Genomic DNA, 22558 nt, shown 5'->3' with positions numbered 1-22558 from the left:
AAAAATTTTAAGGGGAATTCTTATCTTTTGTTATTTGCAGTATAAACAGAACTGAACAAACCAACATTGCAGTTTGTGATTCTTCTGTTAAGGGACTGTCCCTTAACAGGCTGTCCTAGAGAAGCAATTCACTTTCTTATCTCCCTCTGAGTTCTACATTTTCCTCCTCCAGTGGCCACATTATCAGTGCTCTAGGGTAGATTTGGCAAAGTAGTTTAGGCTCCCCTCAGGCAAGGAGTGACTGAATAAAACAGGTATGTGCTATTCTATGTACATATCTACACACACTCAAAGAAGCAGCAGCAAGTGAAGACAAACAGTAAGAAATCTCTGTACTGTATCTATATGTAGTTAAAAATTTAAGTGCTGATCACCACATTCACCCTTCCTTCCATCTGGTTTAGTCCCTTTTCTTGTCTCTGTATATGTCTTTTCTCAGTTCCCTGGCATTTCTTTCACTGATTTCCAGGGAACTTTTGTCCTAAATGGCTTTTACTCTAGAAGCATCTAATTTCATTGAGCCTCAGCTGTTCCTCTCTAAGACACATAGTATCTCAGCATTTTATAATATTGAAAAGGGCAAATAACTTTTCAACAAATTCAAAAATAAGTCAGAGCTTGCTCATCAAATATCACCAACTTAAATTAGACAAATATTTCTTCTCTTGTGCTTTGAAAGTATGATTTATATATGAGATAAATGACAAAGGAGATGGCTAGAGTGGTTGGCTTCTTTTCTGAGATCTGCTTCTTCTTCTTCTTCACCATCAGCAAACAGAGTATCTGATCTCTATCAGGGCAGGGACAACCTGTCCAGAGTTTCTGTGTCTTTAACCTTTTAGGAATGGGAGAGCTCCTGTTCATCATGCATTTTAGTTCTTGGTGACTTCCTGAATAATCCAAGGGTCTGCAAGTCACATGAGTTATCCTGTGTGTTGTCAGTGCTTTATAGATTTTATTGAATTGTGAGATTCTGCTATGGCACAGTTTCTCAAGCTGGGTACGTTCAGCTTTTCAGGCCAAATAATTTTTTTGTTATGTAATGCTGTCTTCTGCATTGTAGGATGTAGCATCCTTGAACTCTACCCACTAGATGTAGCATTACCTCAGTTGTGACAACCAAAAAATTTCCAGACATTGCCAATTTTCCCCCGAGGGAAAAAAAATTGTCCCTGGTTGAGAATCACTGTAGTGTAGTTAAGAGGTGGTAAATGGTGATTACTTAGCGTGAGCCTTAAAGATTATATACACATTTTGATTTTTCTATATACTTTCTTGCCATTCTTTGGCATATGTTATACTTTTGAGTATGGTGGCATTTATCTATACTCTATTTTATATAATTCTTACTCATTTTCTTATTATATTTATCTATTTCATTATAATATAATTTTTTCCATTATTTTTTCTCATTATATTTACCAACCATGCAGAAAAATGTCTACCAGTTTTTCAAATGTCACCTCCATGGAACTTCTCTTATTCTCACTATCTGAAGCCTTAAAACAAAGAAGAATTAACACAACTAGAAACTCAAGCGAAGAAGTTAATTTATGGGGAAACAAGTTCTATTTTATGCAGGTAAAATTTGAAGTGATTGTAGACTAAGTGTTATGTCCAGCACCTACTTGAAGAGAAGTTGGGATATAGACCAGGGAGTCAACAGTATAGATGAGAACTGAAATTATGAAATATCCAAGAGAAAAATGAAAAGGCTCAGAGGGCTGAAAATTACACCTTAACATGAAGCAATGGAAATGAAACTAGCAAAAAGAGAAAAAGATATTTATTGATTGAAATAATAAAAGCTAATGATTGATTAATAATTAGGTGAATGACAACCCTACCACAGGGGTCACAATAAAGCCCCAACTGTAGGAAAAAGGAAGAAAGAAAGAAAAAAAAGAAAGAAAGGAAAGAAGGAAGGGAGGAAAGAAGGAAGAAAAATTCTATCTACTAACTGTATATTCCAAAAGATCATTGCAGAGACTTAGTGGAAAAGCAGTGGGTGGACTTGTGGGTTTGGGGTGAGAAGGAGAGGATACAAGAGAGGCACATGATAACTTGCCAGGCTTGAGTTGAGCATGTATTCTAACAGAACTTTCTTTGCTGTGATCTACTGAGGATCAGCTCAGGAGCACCTGTTCCTTGCCATGAATAACCTATTTCCTGGAGTGAAAGGAAAAGGGTGCCTCACATGGTAATGAATGTAAAATAATCCCCATCCTTCTGTTGCCCCTACCTTCCTTTTAATTTACATATTAATCATTTGATACTGCTCTTGGGCGAGTTAAGTGCTTGCCTACTGCAGTGAGAGAGATGAAGTGATTTTATTGTCATATACTAAAAGTGCCATGAACAGATCATTGGAACTGTTACCTAATTATTGCCAGAAAAATTAGTTTAGGATGAATTCTTCTAAAACCAAATCATCCTATGTAGAATTTTTCTAATATCCAGTTGACTTAGAGTAAGAATTTTAGAATGAGTCAAAACATTCTGTTCCCTGGGAATACAATTAACAACTAATTCAACTTAGAAGGTTTACAAGGAAATTACGTGGTTCAAAATTAAGTGTTAGATGGGCACTTTACTGAGTCTTTTTTCCTTCGACCACATGAGCACCAAGTGGCCCACGCTTTAATAACACCTGCTTTGAACATTTCTTACACTAGACATTGTGCCATGTTCCACGGCACAGACAACTGGAGTCTCCATTCTCCCATATGTCTGGCTGCTTTCTGGAGAAGGTAGTTCTGAGTTTCTGACAGCCAAGACAAAAAGGGAAACACCATTGAGTTATACTTTTATATTTCTTATTTTATAAAAGAAATATCACTCGGTAGACACTAACTTCCCTCTTAGTGTCAAGAGTCAAATACATCACCAGAGATAGAAGAAGGAACACATGAGGCCAGAGGCCAGACGTCTTCTCCCGAGCAAAAGCTCGTGCGTCTTCCTCTATAACACCTCATAGAAGAGAACTACGTCAAGAGGCGCTTGGGAAGAAAAGCGGTCAAGCATTGTGGACTTTCAGGCAGAGGGTCCCTAAACTAGCTTCTGAGAGATCTTTAGGGGCCTCAATGGCATAAAAATCTCGCGGCGGGGGGCACACTGCTCGTTTTAAAGATTGAGAAGCGGTCACTTTTTGTCTCAGACTGTAGCAACAGACGTGTGTACGCGACCAGCTTCCCCGCTTTCGGTGAACCTCAGAACTTGGAGCTCCCCCATAAGGAGCCGCAGTTTTCCCTTCCGGCCCCACCGCAGCGAACCCAAAGCACGAATCCAAGAGACTGAAGACCAATCGAGCCGATCCCAATGGAGGAATCTGGCGGGGAGCGAAATTCTCCAAGAGGCGGAAAAGATGCGGAAGACTTCTCACTCCAACCAATCAGATGAGAGGAATTCTTGGCACACCTCTTTCCGCTAGCCAATCAGCACCTAGCTTGATGGGCCCGGCCCACTGACACCCGGAAAACGTCTTTTAAATTTTATTAGTATAGCTTTTCCCCCAACGTCATTCTAGGCCTTGCCACAAACTGTGGTCAAAAAAGGACAACTGGATGTAACAATTCCAAAGCTGGCCAGTCTTGCAGTGAGAAGGGAAACCACAGACCTCTTCGTCAAAACAGTTATACTGGGAAGGACAGGGAAAGGGAAAGGGAAGGGTTCCGGAGAGAAAACTACAGCTCCCAAGGGCCCTTGCACGGACTCGGCGCGCCCTGGGCTAGAGGGCGGGCCATCGTACGAAGAAGGCTGAGGGTCACCAGGCTCCTGTCGGACTTCCTGAAGTGGGCGGGACTTGAGATGGGCGGGGCGGTGGCCACCCCCGCCTCTCTTGCTTTGTGTCCTCCTCCCTCTGGCTCAGCCGCCTGAGACGTCGAGGGGGTGTGGCCCGCGCGGAGGCTAGTTGGGGGTGCGAGCGCCGCGGGACGTGGGTGACGCGTATTCTTCCAGCTCAGCGGTGTATGAGGTGTCGCGGCCCCGCCGGTGATTGGTTGTTGAGAGGCTAGTACGCAGCGGCCGTTGGTCGCCGGCAGCACGGAGCGAGAACCGGGGAGGGCGGGGGGGATATGGGGCGGCAGCGGCGGCGGCGGCTGGAGGAGGCGGGCGCGGACGAGCTGGCGGCCGCGGCAGCAACGGCGGTCCCCGGAAGCCTCCTGTGAAGCACACCCGTCGGCGCCGCTGTGGGCCCCTGGGAGAGAGCGGCCAGCGCGCGAGCCGCTCAGGAGGCGCTCCTCCAGCGCCGCAGCCCTTCGAACTCTCGGTCTCATCCTCGTTCTCCTGTTCCGGCTCCTCCATCTTGGCCTCGGCAGTAGCAGCTGCCGAGAGGATGTGCCGCCTTCTGGCAGGGGGAAGAAGGAGGAGAAGATGAAGAAGTACCGGCGGGCCTTGGCCCTAGTCTCCTTCCTCTCTCTGTGTTCCCTGGTCTGGTGAGTAGCCGCGACCACACGGGAGTTTCCCGTGAGGGGAGAGGGGAGCAGGGAGCGGCCCAGGTCACACCCCCAAATCATCCCGGCTTTTAGGGTGCGGGTCTCCAAGGCTCCTATGAAGCGACAAACCGATTTCTCTGTGACTCCTCGGCGGGCTGGCCAGGCAGCCCTCTCTGCGGAGGTTTTCGTGGTGCGTTTTGGAATTTACAGAGACTAAGTGGGAGAGGGAAGCGCCTGGGTGCCTTTGTACCCGGTTACCCTGGCCCTTGGTGATGGTGGGTTGTGTGTGGGAAGTGTTCAGATAGAGGCTGGGCAAGTTGCTCGGGCTTAGTAGCAGCCACTTGTTTTCATGGTGTGGGAAGGGCATAAGGTATGTCGGATGTGATGTGTTCCCCACAGGCAATTTTAAAAACGCGACTTGTCGTGAAGGTGACTAATGTACGAGCACTGGTTTTCCTGGACCTTTCTCTCCTAGTCTTTGGCCTCGGGTACACTTGGGGTTGCTGTTCTTCGAGACTTTTGGGAGGCGTTATGAAGCACTTTTTCAAGGGGTAGATGATAAGAAGCTGTTTAGCAGACAGTGTCTTAGGGTGTAGTGTGTACAGGGGTTTCTGGTAGTGTGGATTGGATAATGCCCCGTAGTAATGGAAGGATAAGTCCTGCATTTTGAAGGCGGGAAGAGTGCTTTGTCTATAAGTTTGTGGAGTTTCTGTTAGTCCCTGGCACATTTGGGGTTTTTTGAAGGAGAAGAGAAAGCTTGTCAGTCAAAGGATCGCTACTACGATACTTGGAACATCCATTCTGCCCTCCGAGGGAGTTTCTTCAGAGATGTGTGACATTTGCTGACTGTAAAGATGCTTCTTCAGTCAAAGTGATTTGCTGTTACATTAAAATCTAGATAAACTAAGTTTCTTGTTCAGCTTATTTCTGCAAAACACCAACAATTTTTTTTCATTTATGTGGGTGCCTAATGGATTCCAAAGACACTGAAGTTGTAGAGTTGTTGTTCATAGAAAATAATATGTAAATAAGAAGAACAGAAAACACTTGCCTGGCTGAACAATTTTGATTGGCAGGTTGATAGACGTTTTAGAGAACAAGAAATTTGGTCTCTTGACGTTCATTCCGAACCCTTTAATGAGACCAATGTTATCTCACCTTCTACTTTTTAGTATCATGTTGGTTACCAAGAAGTGCATGTAGGAGATGAGTCCACTCACCTCATTTTAAATTTAAATTTGTACATGAGATACAGAAACCTTGTGTTCATATCCACTTCTTTCTGGGGGCTGTTTAGTTGTTTGTAGGTTATATGTTTTTTCTTTCCTCTTTCTACTTGATCTTGCCCATCTTTAGGCCATGTTATTCTTCATCACTTTCTGAAATGGTTGAGACAGCAAAGAGGTTACACTTTTGATTCAAGTTTAAAACACCAGGATCTCTGATTTTTTTTTTAGTTGAAATATACTTGACATATAACATTGTGTAAATTTCCGATGTACAACATGTTGATTTGATGAATTTACATAATGTAATACGGTTACCATTGTAGCAGTAGTTAGCATCTCTATCACATCACATAATCATTTCTTTTTGTGGTGGGAATAATTAAGATCTGGTCTCTTAGCAAGTTGATAATTATAATACAATAGTGTTGTCTATACTCACTATACTGTGATCTCCAGGACTAACTTATCTACCAGTTGCAAGTTTCTACCCTTAAACATGATTTAAAAAAAATTAATTGGCTGGTGGCAGTGAAATCAAGCATTACAGTGTGGTTTTTAAAATCATTTGCAGATTTAAATTAACCATACTTCTATTACTTTGTTTAATTTCGGGCTGTCTTTTGCTTAAGCTGACCTCAATATGGTTTCTCAACTTTATTCATTGGAAGTAGTGAGGAGATCATGACCTGTTGGGGAAGAAAAAAAATCAGGCTAGTATTGAAAATAATAGTCATAAAGTTCTGTAAAGTTTGTTGACTTTCACAGTGAAAAATGGATGTTGAGGGATTAAGTAAATAGTGCAAAGTTTAACAAACTTTTGTTTAAGAAACAATTGGATTAGTTTGTTTTGAGATTTGTTTGCACTGCTAAATTTTAAGATATTTTAATTGTTCTTTACTGAGGCCGTGGAAAGGCATTATAGGATATTAAGTCTTGAGAATTTTTTGGAAGGGTGATGATGACATCAGGGAAGAGAAGTGGTGTGTGGTGTGATTGGCAAAGGGTATGTTGTGTCTTTTGAGGCTGTTCTTCCTTGGGAAATTGGAATAATTAAATTATGTCACTGACTCAGATGGAGATCTAACTCTTGCTACAAGATGGTCTGTTAGGTCACTTCTCAACATCTCCATTCTCCCTTAGCCTAATGCCCTTGTAGGGTTCGACAAGTTTTGCAAAGAGTCATTTTTGTTTCTGTCATTTATAAAGTGTTCCAAGATTTTGTGATCCATTTCTTTTTTAAGCCGTACCATTTTGTAGATTTATGAGTGCTATGTGTTTATACTACAATACTCTATAAGTTTCTAAACTCCTCATCCTACGAATATTACTGAATTTTGCAATCACTTTATTTATACTGTCACATATTTATAGATCTTGCTTATGTCTCCCCTCTCCTTTTGTCTTTCCAGCCTGGAGTCCTAACATTAGATTACTTTCACAAAAGACTCATCCTATCCTTCTTATTATTCATTCTGGTTGCTATTTTTTCCTTTTGCATACTTAATGTGATTCTTTATCAAATAGTACAGAGTATTTTAGGCATAAGTGTACTATAGCTGTGGCAAGAATAATTATGATAGCTATTATTTATTGTCAACTATTGACAAACCTGTGGTGTGTACTTTGCACATTTTAGCACCTTTAATCTTCACAACAACCCTATTAGTATTATTGATAATTTACTTTTACATTTTATAGTTAAGGAAGTGGAAAAGTTAAATAACTTGACTAAGGTAAAGCAGCTGTTAAGTTTTGGAGCTTGGATTTGAACCTAGGCCGCCTGATTCATGGGATCCTGACTACTGTAATCCTTTGACTGTAGGTCAGGAAACCTATATTGTAGATACGGCTCCATCACTTACTAGATCTGCATCCTTGGACATGTTTTGTAATTTCTTTAAACCTTAGTCCTTATATCCTAAAAGTGGGAAAACTAATCCATTCACACCCCACAGGGTTGTTAGGAGGATAACATGAGATAACATATATGGTAGATCTTTGTAAAATAGTAAGGGTACATTATCTGTATGTTTCATCATAAAGTCATTCAACAAAAATTTTTCTCATGTTCATTAAGTACCAGATGTTGTTATGGGCATTGAAAATGTGAAAATAGGGTGACCAACTTATCCTGGTTTTAGCAGTGAAAGTCCTAAGTCCCAGGAATCCCCTATGTTAGTTTCCTATTGCTGCTGTAACAAGTTACCAAAAATTTAGTGACTTAAAACAACACATTTATTATCTTACAGTTTTGGGGGTCAGAAGTCCAAAATAAGTCTTAACTGGGCTAAAGTCAAGGTGTCAGCAGGCCTGGTTCCTTCTTGAGACTCTGAGGGAAGAGTCTGCTTCTTGACTTTTTCAGCCTCTAGGGGCTGCTTGTATTCTGTGGCTCCTTCCTCAGATTATTCCAACCTCTTGCTTCAGTCTCCACATCTACTAATGACAGATCCTCCTGCCTCCTTTTACAAGGACTCTTGTGATTACATTGGGCCCACCCAGACAATCCAGGATTATCTCCCCATCTCAAATTCCTTAATTTAATCACTTCTACAAAGACCTTTTTTACCATGTAAGGCAACATATTCAGGGATTAGGACTCAGACATCTCTGGAGGGGCCATTATGAAGCCTAGCATACCCCGCCTTGGTCCTGGCAAACTAGGAAGATTGATGACCACCCTAAAGAGGAAAAAAAAAGACTTGGTCAAGTGCCTTAAGTGGTGGATATTCAAATTTTTTTGTATTCCCCCCCCATCAGAAAAGCATTGTGCATGCACCTTTAATATGTAATTAATTGTTTATAAGATTTATACATATGTAAATATGGTATTAGTATACTAATAGCATATTGGTATACATAATAAATTACACAAATTAGATGATTAAGAAAGATGAGAAAGAAAATAAACAGTCTAAAACTTTATGTTAACAGACCTTTTTGTTCTTATTTAAAAAGTAGTAGTTTGATGAGAGGTGTGTGATTGACTGACTAGATTATTTTACATCAGAATGTGGATGAAATAGCTTGTACTTAGCGCTGCTATTTTCTTGTTGGCTTGTGCTTGCATTATTATTATCTTTGCAGTCTTTGCAGGAATTTTTTCAAAGCTACTTCTCCATGTTGTGAGAGTCAGTTTAGTTAAAACTAAATAATATAATCCCTAAATTTCCTTCATTGAGCACACATAAATTGCAGTGCCTCACAATGTGCTGGAAGTAAAGCCCACTGTTTGTGGAACTTCTGTTCTTTCCTCAGGTTTCTGACTATATAGTCTCTGCTGTTACGACCAGCTGACCTTCAGATCAAGTGTGAATCCTTATATTGATCTTGATAAAGCTAAATTAATTAAAAAATAGCCTTTATTTTTTAGGGCAGTTTTAGGTCATGGCAGAATTGAGCGGAAAGTACAGAGATTACCTTTAGTACTTGCTCTCTGTGCCCACACGTGCACGGCTTCCTCCATTATCAGCATCCCCCAGCAGAGTGGTTTAATTTATTTTTTAAGACTAAAAAAATCTATTTTTTTCTTCCTGAACCCGAAAGGATCATCTTGGAGAAGCTCATATATAGAGCTAATGAGAGGAGCCTGACATTCAAACAATTCTCATACATTTGACAAATAGGTACCAAAAATAGTTTAAAAGGTCTTTAGAAACTCGAAAGGAAGACTTTGTATTCTAGATAACCGTCTATCACTAGCTGTGTGTCCTCTGACAGATTATTTCTATGAGCCTCAGTTCTCATCCATAAAATGCTTTGCAGAATGTCTAGTTCAAGATGGGAGAATTTTGTTTCAGGCAGAGGAAAGATTCCTGTTGGTGGAGAGAGATGGGAAGGGAGGTTAGAGCCAGGTTTTGAAGGGACTTGATTATTGTGCAGGTGAACTCTGATTTTAACCTGACTGAGAGGAGAATTAGTGAATTAGTTTAAATAGGAGAAACCGGAGAGTGAGGTCAGATTGATCTTTTAGTTAGATCACTGGGGGATAGAGTGGATTGGAAAGGACAGACATTAGAGACAGGGAGCCCTAAAGTGGCAGTCATACTAGGAGAGAGTTGATAGATATCCACAATATCTTGTGGATAGATATCCACAAACATTTTGTTAGGTAGAAACATTTATATGTTTAAAATACTTTAGTAAGAAACTAAATACTCTTTGTTGAAAACGTACATGTTGCAGATGGTACTTTAGTGCCAGGTGTATGTTACCTGTTTTGTTTTCAAGACCATATTTTAAAGTAGATTCCAAAAATAAAATTGTACCTGTCTCAAGGGAATGGAAATTGCTTTTGAGTATTTGTAGTATAGGAATGTCAATCCTTTGCGATAGACTAGTTTCATAAATGCCGAATTTTTTGAAAGAAAATTTGGTTTTATTTTAGGACTTTGTTTTTGTAATGAATCACTAGTTAAAATTATTTTATATTTTCCGTAAAAGTAACAGCTAGCTTTGGTAGAAAATGTTTTGTAGCATTAACATGGCTCATAAGTAGTAAGCTTATTTTATATTTCTTTTTTTTTTTTTTTTTGGTGGTACGCGGGCCTCTCACTGTCGTGGCCTCTTCCGTTGCGGAGCACAGGCTCCGGACGCGCAGGCTCAGCGGCCATGGCTCACGGGCCCAACCATTCCGCGGCATGTGGGATCTTCCCGGACCGGGGCCCGAACCCGTGTCCCCTGCATCGGCAGGCGGACTCTCACCCACTGCGCCACCAGGGAAGCCCTGTATTTCTTTTTATGGAGTATTTGAAATTGATAACAGGAGAAAATGTGTGAAGTGCTTAAAACAGTGCTTTGCTCACAGTAAGCCCTATTATGTAAGTTCTTATTATTCATTCATCCTGGGTGCTTTGGCAGAAGTAGGATCCTAGGCTGAGGTATCAGAGTTTAGAAGTAGGAATCCATACATCTGTTCAAAATATCAATATTATTTTGTTGCCAACAATGTATTTGGTGTGGTGGGGGTGGCTGAAGAAGCAGGAGACTTGAGCTCTGCCCTCAGGAGTATACAAGCTGCTTGTCAAAATATAGGTAGGTACTGGTGTAGTGGAAAGGGCATGAAACTAAGTTAGAGCTTGGCTGTAATCCTTTATTTCCAGTATTGACAGTGAACATTTATTGGGCACTTATTTCTTTTTTTAAATTTTTTGTACAGCAGGTTCTTATTAGTCATCCATTTTATACACATCAGTATATACATGTCAATCCCAATCGCCTTATTCACCCCCCCCCCATCATGGCCACCTTCCCTCCTTGGTGTCCATACATTTGTTCTCTACATCTGTGTCTCTATTTCTGCCCTGCAAACCGGTTCATCAGTACCATTTTTCTAGGTTCCACATATATGCGTTAATATACGATATTTGTTTTTCTCTTTCTGACTTGCTTTGCTCTGTATGAGTCTCCAGATCCATCCACGTCTCTACAAATGAGCCAATTTCGTTTCTCTTTATGGCTGAGTAATATTCTATTGTATATATGTACCACATCTTCTTTATCCATTTGTCTGTTGATGGGCATTTAGGTTGCTCCCATGACCCTGCTGTTGTAAATTGTGCTGCAGTGAACATTGGGGTGCATCTGTCTTTTTGAATTATGGTTTTCTCTGGGTATATGCCCAGTAGTGGGATTGCTGGGTCATATGGTAATTCTATTTTTAGGTTTTTAAGGAACCTCCATACTGTTCTCCACAGTGGCTGTATCAGTTTACATTCCCACCAGCAGTGCAAGAGAGTTCCCTTTTCTCCACACCCTCTCCAGCATTTGTTGTTTGTAGATTTTCTGATGATGCCCATTCTAACTGGTGTGAGGTGATACCTCATTGGAGTTTTTTTTTGGTTTTTTTGCGGTACGGGGGCCTCTCACTCTTGTGGCCTCTCCCGTTGTGGAGCACAGGCTCCCGATGCGCAGGCTCAGAGGCCATGGCTCACAGGCCCAGCCGCTCCGCGGCATGTGGGATCTTCCTGGACTGGGGCATGAACCCCTATCCCCTGCATCAACAGGCGGACTCTCAACCACTGCGCCACCAGGGAAAGCCCCTCGTTGGAGTTTTGATTTGCATTTCTCTAATAATTAGTGATGTTGAGCAGCTTTTCTGGGCACTTATTTCTGTTCTAAGTGTTTTATATACACTAACTCATTTTGTCCTAATTAAACTCTTTTGAGATACACACAGCATTTTAAAGAGATTAATAAAGATACAAAGAAATTAACCAACTTGCCTACATTCTCAGTAAGCAGTGAGCTGGAATTTAAGTAGCCTGAATCTGAGCCTGTGCTCTTAACCACTACTCTCTGCTGCCTGTAGGCTGGGAGGTGGCCTTAGGCAAGTTTCTTTACCTTTTCTTTGTCAATTTTTTAATCTAAAAAATGAGGCTGACTGGATTGGCTCTACAAGGAATGAATAATAGAATTACTCATGAAGCTTTTAAAAAAAAAACAAACATGCCTACAGCACTTACCTTGGAGATTTTGTTAAGTTTGGGATACTCTTGTGCATTCCAGTCATTACTGCTAAATTAAATGAATTCTGAGATTTTTCTTTTGCACTTTTAATATTTTAAGGTATCTGATTTGAGCGTTAGTGAACAATACAAAGAGCTGAATTGTTCAGTAGTTTCTTAAAAAAGGGAAAAACTGGACTGGAGTTGTCAAGGAAGACGTGGTTTTAAGAGAAATGACATGTGTGGTTCATATACCTTACTTCTGTGGAATACAGGTGCTTCATGAACTGAAATAAGATACACTGGTGCTGCTAATATGAATAGTGGCCTTTACCTAGTTTGTGTGTGTGTGTCTGCTTGCCTGCCTGCAGTGGGCAGATAGTACTTAATTGTCAGGAGAAATGAGAAAGGTTATGAGTAAAAGAGACGATGTACTTGATATGGGTGGAAGTGATAGCAGACAAGCCTGAGTAGAAAATAAAAGCTAAAGTCATCCCTTGGTATCCGTGGGGGATTGGTTCCAGGACCCAACCTTGGATGCTCAAGTCTGTTATGTAAAATGGCGTAGTACACTCAGCCCTCCCTCTACCCAGATGTGGAACCTGTGGATGCGGAGGGCTGAGTGTATTCTGGAAATTGTGATGGGTTTTGCAAGCTAAACCAAGGAGTAAGGCAGTAAAGATCCAGCAAAAGAAGTGGTGTTTGGAGAGTGTTATTTTGACATCATGTGTTACAGGAGAAAGGCTGGAGGGATGAATACTAAATGAAAAGCAATTGGAATAGTTGAAGTTTTTCGTAACAAGGACTTGGCAGTAGAAATGAAGAGGGTTCATTGAGCAGAGATTTTGAGGAAGTAAATGATCTGGTTTGGTGATAGGTTGGCAAGTTGGCAATGCAGTACAGTAGAAACAGCATTGGGCTACGATTCAGAAGAACTGGGTTTTAGTTTGCCTCTAACCAGCTCTTTGTCTTCAACACCACCTTTCTGTTGTCCATCTCAATGTCAAGAGATGTTTACTGAGGCTTTTCTATGTGCTGCCTTCTGTGCAAGATTCTGGCAGACAAAACAGAAAAAGTAGCTGCTTTCTTGGAGCCTACTGTGGTTGAGAGAATAAATTCTAGGGTCTAAAATGATGAATCTGTGAAGTAAAGTTCAAAGAGAGAAGAGGAGTTAATTTTTTTTCTTTTAACTTGGGCAACTAGAAGAATTGGAGGTGTTAAAAAAGAACTGGAAGAGTTGCAAAGAGTTTTAAAGGAGAAGGAGATGTTAGTTGAGGCGAGTAGAATACCCTAGTGGAAACGTTACGTAGGCACTTAAATGCAGACTAAAGTGAAAATGAGATTTGGGCTGGAGCTGTCCTCATAGAGGGGATCATTTTTGAAACAGAACCTTTGAACATGGAGTTTCTGCAGATGCCTAGAACAAACAAAGGTGACAAGCAAAGTAAAGCTCTGAGAGCGGAAACTAGGGAAGGTGGAAAGAGGTTTAAGGAGGTCATTTGAATGGTCAGCAATTTAAAAGTCTCAGATAGCCTGAAGAGCTTGAAAATTGAGAGAAGGGCCTTGTTTTCAAGAGAGGTGATTGATAAGTTTTTGTGAGTGGAAATAGAAGGTATTTGGAGAGTGGTAAGTGTGAGCTCGTACACATTTGTTTCGCAGCCAGAAGGGATACAGGAAGCTGGAGTAGCCTCATACTTGTATGTTTCAAACCATTCAGCCCGTTTCGATTGAGGAGGGATACTGAGGGCCTACTGCAAGGGACTTGAGCATCTGTGGATTTTGCTATCCGCAGGGGATCCTGGAACCAAGATACCTAGGGACAACTGTTTACACTACTCTGGAATTTGATAAATGAAAGAAGATAAGGATAGTAGCTGATAACAATTGCTAACATTTGAGTGCATATTCTGTGCCGGGCTAAGCATTGCACATGCATTATTTCATTTTCCCATTTTACAGTGGAGACATACAGGTTTTATAATTTGTCCAAGAGAATGCACCTGGGATTAACACTTGGGTCTTTTGACTCTGAAGTCCATGCCCTAGCCACTACACTACAAAGCTTTGTATTTATCTCTTGTGGCTGCTTTCTAAATCAAGAGGTAAATATTGCCCCTCCCTTGTAATAGTTCTTATATTTTTATGTTCTGCTGTAACTAGCCATGACTAACATCATCAGTTCTTAAGGGAATGGATTAGTGTTATTTTCTCACCTTTCTTTTCATTTATCTATTGACCAGAGAGTATTAAATAAGAAATGTAGCACTAGAGAAAGATCGTAGGCTTTGGAGAGGTAGGTCTAGATTTGTAGTCACAAATTGAGTGACTTTGGGCCAGTTAACTTCTGAGCTTTAGTTTATTTGTAAAAGTTAGATTAATATTTTAATCTAAACTGCCTGACACACTAAAAAAAAAGACTGTTTTCTTCTAGAGACATCAGATATTTAGGATTGGATTGATCATACTCTGTTTATGCCACCTTCTGTATGGGTCCCCCTTTTTCCTCCATTTTACATCATTACTCTTTTATCTTCTGTCTTCATTTTCACTCCTATCTCCCCCATGTTAGGCATTTACCCTAGAGTATATTTGATGTGTTTTTCCAGTTGACCTTCAGGTATTTACTTCATATATTTGTGTTTTCTTCCAAAATAATGTTTTGTTTATATGTTTTAAAATTTACATACAGGGTATAATGCTATTAATCTCATTCTTTTTCCTACTTTTTTCCACTGAACACTTTTAGAAGCTTGTTTTAGTTACTAGAATCATCAAGTGAATTCTACGTAGTTAATGATGTGGCAGATGCCTCAGGAAGGCCTGATGTCATTTATTCATTCATTCAATGGGTATTTATCAAGCCCTTTGTGTGCAGGCTGCTTCTAATGAGAGACTTTTTATGCCAACAAATGCATTTGGGAGTATTTGTTTCAGTTGCTTGTCTTTTGCACTCCCAGTACTACAGATGAATTAGGGTGGTTTTGTAGTAAATCTTAATTATCTGGCAAGGTGAAACACTTGTCTTTGCTTTTTTTGTTAATGTAGTTATTCTTAGACCGGTTTTTCCATATCATATTTAGAACATTAGGATCCTTCAGGTTATTTTGTTTGTTTGTTTTTAGGATTTTCTTTTAATTTTTATTTTATATTGGAGTATAGTAGATTTACAATGTTGTGTTAGTTTCAGGTGTACAGCAAAGTGATTCAGTTATACATATACATGTATCTATTCTTTTTCAGATTCTTTTCCCATATGGGTTATTACAGAGTGTTGAGTAGGGTTTCCTGCCCTATACAGTAAGGATCCTTCAGGGTTTTTTGTTGTCTTTGTTTTGGCTGCGTCAGGTCTTAGTTGCAGCACGCAGGATCTTTCGTTCTAGCGTGGGGGCTCAGTAGTTGCAGCATGCGGGCTTAATTGCCCTGTGGCATGTAGGATCTTAGTTCCCCAACCAGGGATTGAATCCACATCTCCTTCATTGGAAGGAGGATTCTCAACCACTGGACCACCAGGGAAGTCCCCCTTCAGGTATTTTGATAGGAGTTATATTTGAGTGGTGAATTACTTTGGGGAGAATTGCTGTCTTTACTCTGCTGTTAGTAGCATTCCATCCATGAACATATTAGATCTTCATTTATTTGTCTCTTCATTTTATGGTCATTATTAGAGTTAACACTTTTTCTCTATAAGTGTTTGTAATTTTTAAGGTTAATTTCTATAAATTATTTTATAATTTTTGTTATTGCTAATAGTTTATTTTCTATTTTGTTATTGCTGGGGAGGAAAATACTGACTTTTTTGCTTATATTTTTAAATTGAAATAATTTACATACAGTGAAATGCACATATGTTATCAACTGTATAGTTGGATCAGTTTTGACAAATGCATACATCTGTGTAACTCACACCCCATCAAGATACGGAACATTTCCATCACTCCAGCATGTTTTTTCATGTCCCATTCTACAGAATTCCCTGAAGCAACCGGTGATTTGATTTCTATCACCATGGTTAGTTTTGCTAATTCTGGAACTTTGTTTAAATGGAATTATACAGTATTTATTCTGGTGTCTGGCTTCTTTCACTCAGTGTAATGCTTCCAAGATTTATCTATCTTGTTTCATTCATTAGTAATTCATTCCTTTTTATTGTGAGAAGTAGTACATTGTATGAATATACTACAGTTTGTTTACATTCTCCTGTTGAACATCTGAGCTGCTTCCAGTTTTTGGCTATTAGGAGTAAAAGCTACAGGGGACATTTTTGTATACATAGTTTTCATTTCTCTTAAGAAGTACCTAAAAGTGGAATTGCAAGCGCCAAAACAGATGGATATTGCATGCTTCTGGATATCATACCCTGAGAAAGACACAACATCGCTTATGAAGGCTTCCAGCCAGGAATACATAACCTGAATCTGGTCGTGATGAAACATCAGACAAACCTCAAAAAAGGACCATATTATTTCAAAATAAAAGGACTATGTCCTTCAAAATGTCAGTGCCACATAAGGTAAAGGCCAAGAACTATTCCAGGTTAAAGGAGGCTGAAGGCACATGAAAAATGCAGGATATGGTCTTACACTCGATTCTGTACTTGAGGTGGGGAGAGGGGGAATGCTGTAAGGACACTACTGGGGACATAGATTATTGTATCAATGTAACATTTACTGAGGTTGATAATTGTGGCATGGTTGTATAAGAGAATATCCTTATTCTGAAGAAATACATACAGAAGATATTTAGAGATAAATTACATGGAGTGGGGAGAGAGGGAGGGCTATGTGCTTGCCAGGAGCAAATGGCAAATGATGGAACCAGTGGGTCAAAATGTTAACAGTAGGTTGATATGGGCAAAGGGTTTGTGGATGTTCTTTGTGCTATGTTGGCATTTCTTCTGAAAGTTTGAAATTATTTCCAAATAAAAAGTGGGGGAAAAAAGAGTGGGATTTCCTTTTTCTCTGTGTATGGTGTTGATTAATCCACTCAAATTTCTTTAATTATCATCAATTAATTCCAATTTTTGTATACTTTGTGCCAATTTTGTTATTTTTCTAGAAACATCCATTTCTTCTGAGTTTTCAAATGTATTAGTATATATAGCTGGTAATATTTTGTAATTAAAAAAAATCTGTTTTGTTTGTGGTTATTTCATGCTTTTAGAACATATTTTGTTAATTCACGTCACCAACTCTCCTTTATCGGTTTTTCCAGAGGTTTATCTTTTTAATATTTTCGTCGAAGAACTAACTTTTGGTTTTCTTAATCTTCTTTGCTTTTTTCTGATTTTGTTTTTTATTTCAGTGATTTCTGTCCTTATAGTCTTCCTTTTTTCTTTTTACAGTCCTTTATCTTCTTGAGTTGAAAGATTAGCTCTTTTGTATTCAGTGTCTCCAAATGTGCTCAGAAGCAGTTTTCCTGCTGCTCTTACCGGCATTACTGGCATCCCACCAATTTCTACCTGTAGTCTCTGCCACAATGTTTTGTAATGTTCCCTATTGTTTCCTCTTTAACCAAAGGATTATTCTGCTGCATAATTTTGTTTCCAGGCTTTAGAATGTTAGCTGTTGTTATCCTAAATGACACTCAAATGTGAATTTTACAAGACTTTAAATTACATTTACTCAGAAAGTTAATACCTTTCTATATGAATGGTGAATCCATGCCACATTATTGGGGAGGAATTGGCAAAAAGGGATAAATGTCCTCTTAGTTTACAGATTCTATTTTTTGAGTTTGTGTGTGTGTGAGGGGATGGTGGGTGGGTGGGTGGGCGAGTTGGGGAGTGGTAGTGGTGGAGGTGATGGGGCTGATGGGAAGAGGAATGAAAAGTGACCTAATTTCCTTTCTGCTACTTGCTACAAAACAGTTCCCCTTAGAACCCTTATTCATTTAATAAGTATTTATTAAGCACATAATGTTTGCAGGTTTTGGCTTTGTAGGGAGGGGCTAAAGTATCAATAGTTAGGAATATGGAATTGATTCTCAAAGAGTTTAAGTGTAAGAGAGGATATACATTGCACAGAATCAACTTACAAATAGTAGAGGGGAGTACTCATTTTGAACTGAGGGAGAGTGTCAGAGGCTCACAGACTGCCATTTATCTTGATGTGATTTGTGGTGCTGAACTTCTTAAAAGTTTTGAAACTCATCAGGCTTGGGATTTTCATAGTACAGTTTTTGAAACTTGCTTAAGTAGTATGGAATGAGACCCATTTAATCATGCAACAAAGTGCCCTCAGCCATTGTAATGTGACCCACTGATTCTTAATGAGGGGGCATGCATATCTAATTCACCTGGGGGAACTTGTTGAAAGTAAAGACCCCATTATAGAGATTCATTCTTCTTCAGTAGAGTTGGAGTGGGTTTGGGGTATTTCATTTTACTTTGGTGATTCAAAATTCCTTGACAGTTATTAGTTGGTGATAAATTTTATCTATTTTAGGCTTTTTCTTATACACAAAATTAAGGTTATCTTTACAGGTCTGTCCTTAATTAATATCTGTCCTTAAATAGGGACTGATATGTTAGAGGTATTTAAGTGATACTATTGATAAAGCTGGAGGAATAGGGTAGATAGGTAAAGAATGTAGTCTGTATTAATGTCAGGTGTATGCGCGTTCTTCAGAGAAATAGAACCAACTCTCTCTCCCTTTCTCTCTCTCTCTCTCCCTCTCTCTCTCTCTCTCTCTCTCTCTCTCTCTCTCTCTCTCTCTCTCTCTCTCTCTCTCTCTCTATATATATATATATATATATATATATATATATATATAAAATGAGGCATTGGGTCACACGATTATGGGAGCTGAGAAGACCCACGGTCTGCAATCTGAAAAGCTGGAGACCGAGGAATACCAGTGGTTAATTCAGGCCAAGTCTGAAGGCCTATTAACCAGTAGAGCTGAAGATATAAATCCCAGTTAAAGGGCAGGAGAAGATGAGATGCCTCAGCTCAAATAGTGAGCAGAGGAAAAAAGGGCAAATTCATCTGATTTTTGTTCAATTCAGGCCCTCAAAGGATTAGATGATGCCCACTTACATTGGGGAGGGCAGTCTACTGAGTCCACTGATTCAAATGCCAATCTCACCCAAAAAACTCCTAACTTTGGGTAATGGGATTTGATTATATGATAGTAAAAGTAAGGATCATGAGATTTAAATGTCTTTTGGACATCTTCACATTAACTGTGAATATTAGGATTTATACACACATATACACATACACATGCAGAATTCTTGATGATAAAACTAGTATGTGCTCATGGTAGAAATTCCGAAAGTATAGAAAGGAATATAGAAAATAAGGGGGTATAATCTCGAAAATTCTAACACCCACAGTTTTGAATATCTGAAACTTTTTGCTGTCCCAAATATGTGTATATATACACAGTCACAAATGCACCTACAAACACACATGTGTACACACACACAGCTGAGAAACAATGCAAAAGTCTATCAGTAAAGAAATATTTAATAAATAATGATATATCTGTATGAAATTTTGAATTAGTAATATATTCTTGTGGTTCGAAAGACAGAGTATTATAGAGTGAAGAATATCCATTATCCTGTCACCCAGTCACTCAGTTTTCTACCCTGGAGGCAACCAAGGTGGTGCTTTTTTTTCTTTTCTTTTTAATTCTTCCAGAGAAATTTATGCACATACAGGTCCCTTTAGTACACATATGCACACATGGTAGCATACTATATGTGTATATTATTATGTACTTTGCTCTTCTCTATTTTTTTTTTTTTGGTTTTAATTTTTATCAAAATGATGTATTCATATCAAAAAGTCAGATAGCTCTAAAAGGATTTTGTTTGTTTGCTTTTGCAAATAAGCCATTCCCTCATCCCTCTTTCCCCATTATTTCTTTCAAGGAAACCACTTTTATCTCTTGGCTGATGAGTTTTATGTTTACCTCTTTGTCTCTAAAACAATTGCTTTAATGTCAGTTTTAGGTATTTTACTACAGATGATCAGATTCTCTTAAGCACATGCTAGTAATACAGTTTAGTCATAATTTGGGTTAGATCAGTATTCAGTGTTTATATTATGACTATAAATGATACAACTGAGCTGTGTAGTAAAACATGATTACTTTTCCCTTTTCTGTTCTACTTTTCCTTTTTCATGGTACTAATATTTGACTTGTTTTGTTATGTTTGCTTATTTTTCTATTTAATTACAAATTATCTGCCAGTTATGTAAATCTGTTCTTGAGATTTTCAGACTCATCAGTTGTGCTGTTAATTTCATCCTCCTAAAGAAGACTCTTCCAGAGCTTCTGATGACCTCCAATTTAGTATGGTTGCCCTCTGTTCTTTGTGTACGTACAGCTGTCATCCTAGGAATTCTCTTTCCAGTCACCCTGGGGATTCCCTTTTCCTCTCTCATCTCACTACCATATTGTTGTGATTATTGTGGTTTCTTAGATGTCTATAGTTTCCCCACGTTAAAATCTTCTTGACTATTCTATTTATATAAAGTTTAGAGTCAGTCTGTCTAATTTTTTAAGTTTCCTTTTTTGCCACTTCAGTATGTGGTTTTCAGATCTTCCATACATATTACCTTAAACTGTGTAAAATTGACGTCTTTTTTTCAAATTAAAGAATTGTCAGTAATGGCAATTTCAACCATTTCTACTATTAACAACATAGAATATGTACTAGTATATGTATAGAACATTTCTCACTAAGTTTAGTATTTTATTGTAATACTATAAAATACTATAAAATACAAAATAATAGTATTATATTGTAATACTATAAAATACTAAATAAAATATTTAGTATTTTATTGTTTCTATTATAAACGGGGACTTTTCTTCTGTTAAATCTTATAACTGGTGGTGATGATTTGAGTAGAGAGTCTGTTGATTTCTTTCTAAATTTTATACCTAGGAATATAATTTTATACCCAAGACTTCTTTTTTTTTCCCAAGACTTCTTTTAATAGGTGTTTCTTTTTAGTTTACCACCTATATAAACTCATTATCTGCAATTAATGATAATGTTACTGTCTCCTTTCCCATTTTACACTGCTTTTGTCCTCATATTATGTAATACTAGTGATAATGGACATTTTTGTCTTGTTTCAGATCTAAATAGGGGTATTTTTTGGTTTCTTCACTGAGTATGATACTGGCTTTTAGGCTTATGTGTTATGCATATGTTTCCCATGTTAAATGTCTACTTATTACTATTTTATTGACTTTAAAAATCTTGATGGTTGTGTAAATTTATCAGATGTCTTTTGGTGACGGTAATCATGAGATGTTTTTCCTTGATATTTTTGCATGGCAAACTAAATAGGTTATATTATATTGAACCATTTTTGAATATCGGAGCTAAGTTCTACTTGACCGAAACAGTGGTATTTTATATCTTTGGTATGTTATTGGAGACTTTTTAAAATTTTCTTTAGCTGTTTTGTGTCTGATTTCATATTATTAACCTATAGTATTTATATGTATGTGCTCTTTCTGTTAATTTTTGATATCACTGTTATGTTCCCTATATAAAAATAATTTGGAGGCTTCTGTGCTTTGAAATATCAATAGTTTAGGTAGCTTTAGAGTTATCTGTTCTTAAATATTTGGTAGAATTTAGAATATCATTGGCATTTGATGCTTTCTGAGGAGGTTAGCTCTTTGACAACTTTCTCTGTTCCTTCTGTGATAATTATCAGATACTCCTTTTGTGAAGTTTTTACTGTTTTACCTTCATGAGATTCATGATGCCTTACTTGGAGTGCTGATAACACTGTTTATGGTTTTCTTAGGACATTAAATAAAAAATCTTTATCTTATGTACATTTGTCTTCATCATTAAATTGTTAAGTTCTCAAGGGCATTAGGATAAGAACCATCTGTTTATTGCCTCAAATTCTAGTCCAGGTATGGAATATGTTGGCTTAACAACTTTTTTTTCTTCTTTCTTTCTTCTTTTTTTTTTTGGTGGTGGTGACGGTGGATGTTTTACAGGCTCCCCAGTTGGCATGTATGTTGCAAAGAGAGTTCTTCAGCTTCATCATACTACTCTCAAGATGACAATTGTGCACTAGAAAATGAAGATGTACAATTCCAGAAAAAGGTACCTTAAATGAAGTTGAAGTTGTAATTTGTGTATTAGCTTTCTGAGACTTCCTCAAAACATTTGGAATAAAAGTATTTCAAAAATACTATGACATAATTTTTGGTGAAGATTTGTAATTTTCTTTGCTGTAATATGAGGAGTTACTTAGGTAATTCTGAAATTAATGTGACTCTGAGATATTTATATATTTATTCTTACTGCTTATATTTGGAATGTTGTAATAACATCCTTAGTCCTATAGTAAGGAGAAAAAATAGTGCCTATTCAGAGAGAAAACTAGGGTTCTCTTTTTAATGCTTTAACTAGCAAAGGGTTTCTAAAGAAACCCCAGTCTTATAAATTAAAAACTATTAGAAA

General features: G+C 38.4%; 1 protein-coding gene across 1 annotated transcript in view; it reads left to right on the top strand.

Moving 5' to 3' along the window:
• Positions 1 to 4221: 4221 nt before the first annotated feature.
• The window catches only part of SUCO (SUN domain containing ossification factor), a 76244-nt gene continuing 57907 nt past the window's right edge, over positions 4222 to 22558 (top strand). Inside the window, exons 1-2 of the mRNA XM_060133125.1 lie at positions 4222 to 4433; positions 22090 to 22198. Coding sequence (XP_059989108.1) covers positions 4372 to 4433; positions 22090 to 22198 — 171 coding nt within the window. The 5' untranslated portion in view covers positions 4222 to 4371. The remainder of the gene's footprint in view (positions 4434 to 22089; positions 22199 to 22558) is intronic.

This window comes from Lagenorhynchus albirostris, chromosome 2 (assembly GCF_949774975.1).
Source record: "Lagenorhynchus albirostris chromosome 2, mLagAlb1.1, whole genome shotgun sequence".
NCBI classification, from domain to species: domain Eukaryota; kingdom Metazoa; phylum Chordata; class Mammalia; order Artiodactyla; family Delphinidae; genus Lagenorhynchus; species Lagenorhynchus albirostris.
This window is presented reverse-complemented; position numbering and strand designations above follow the sequence as displayed.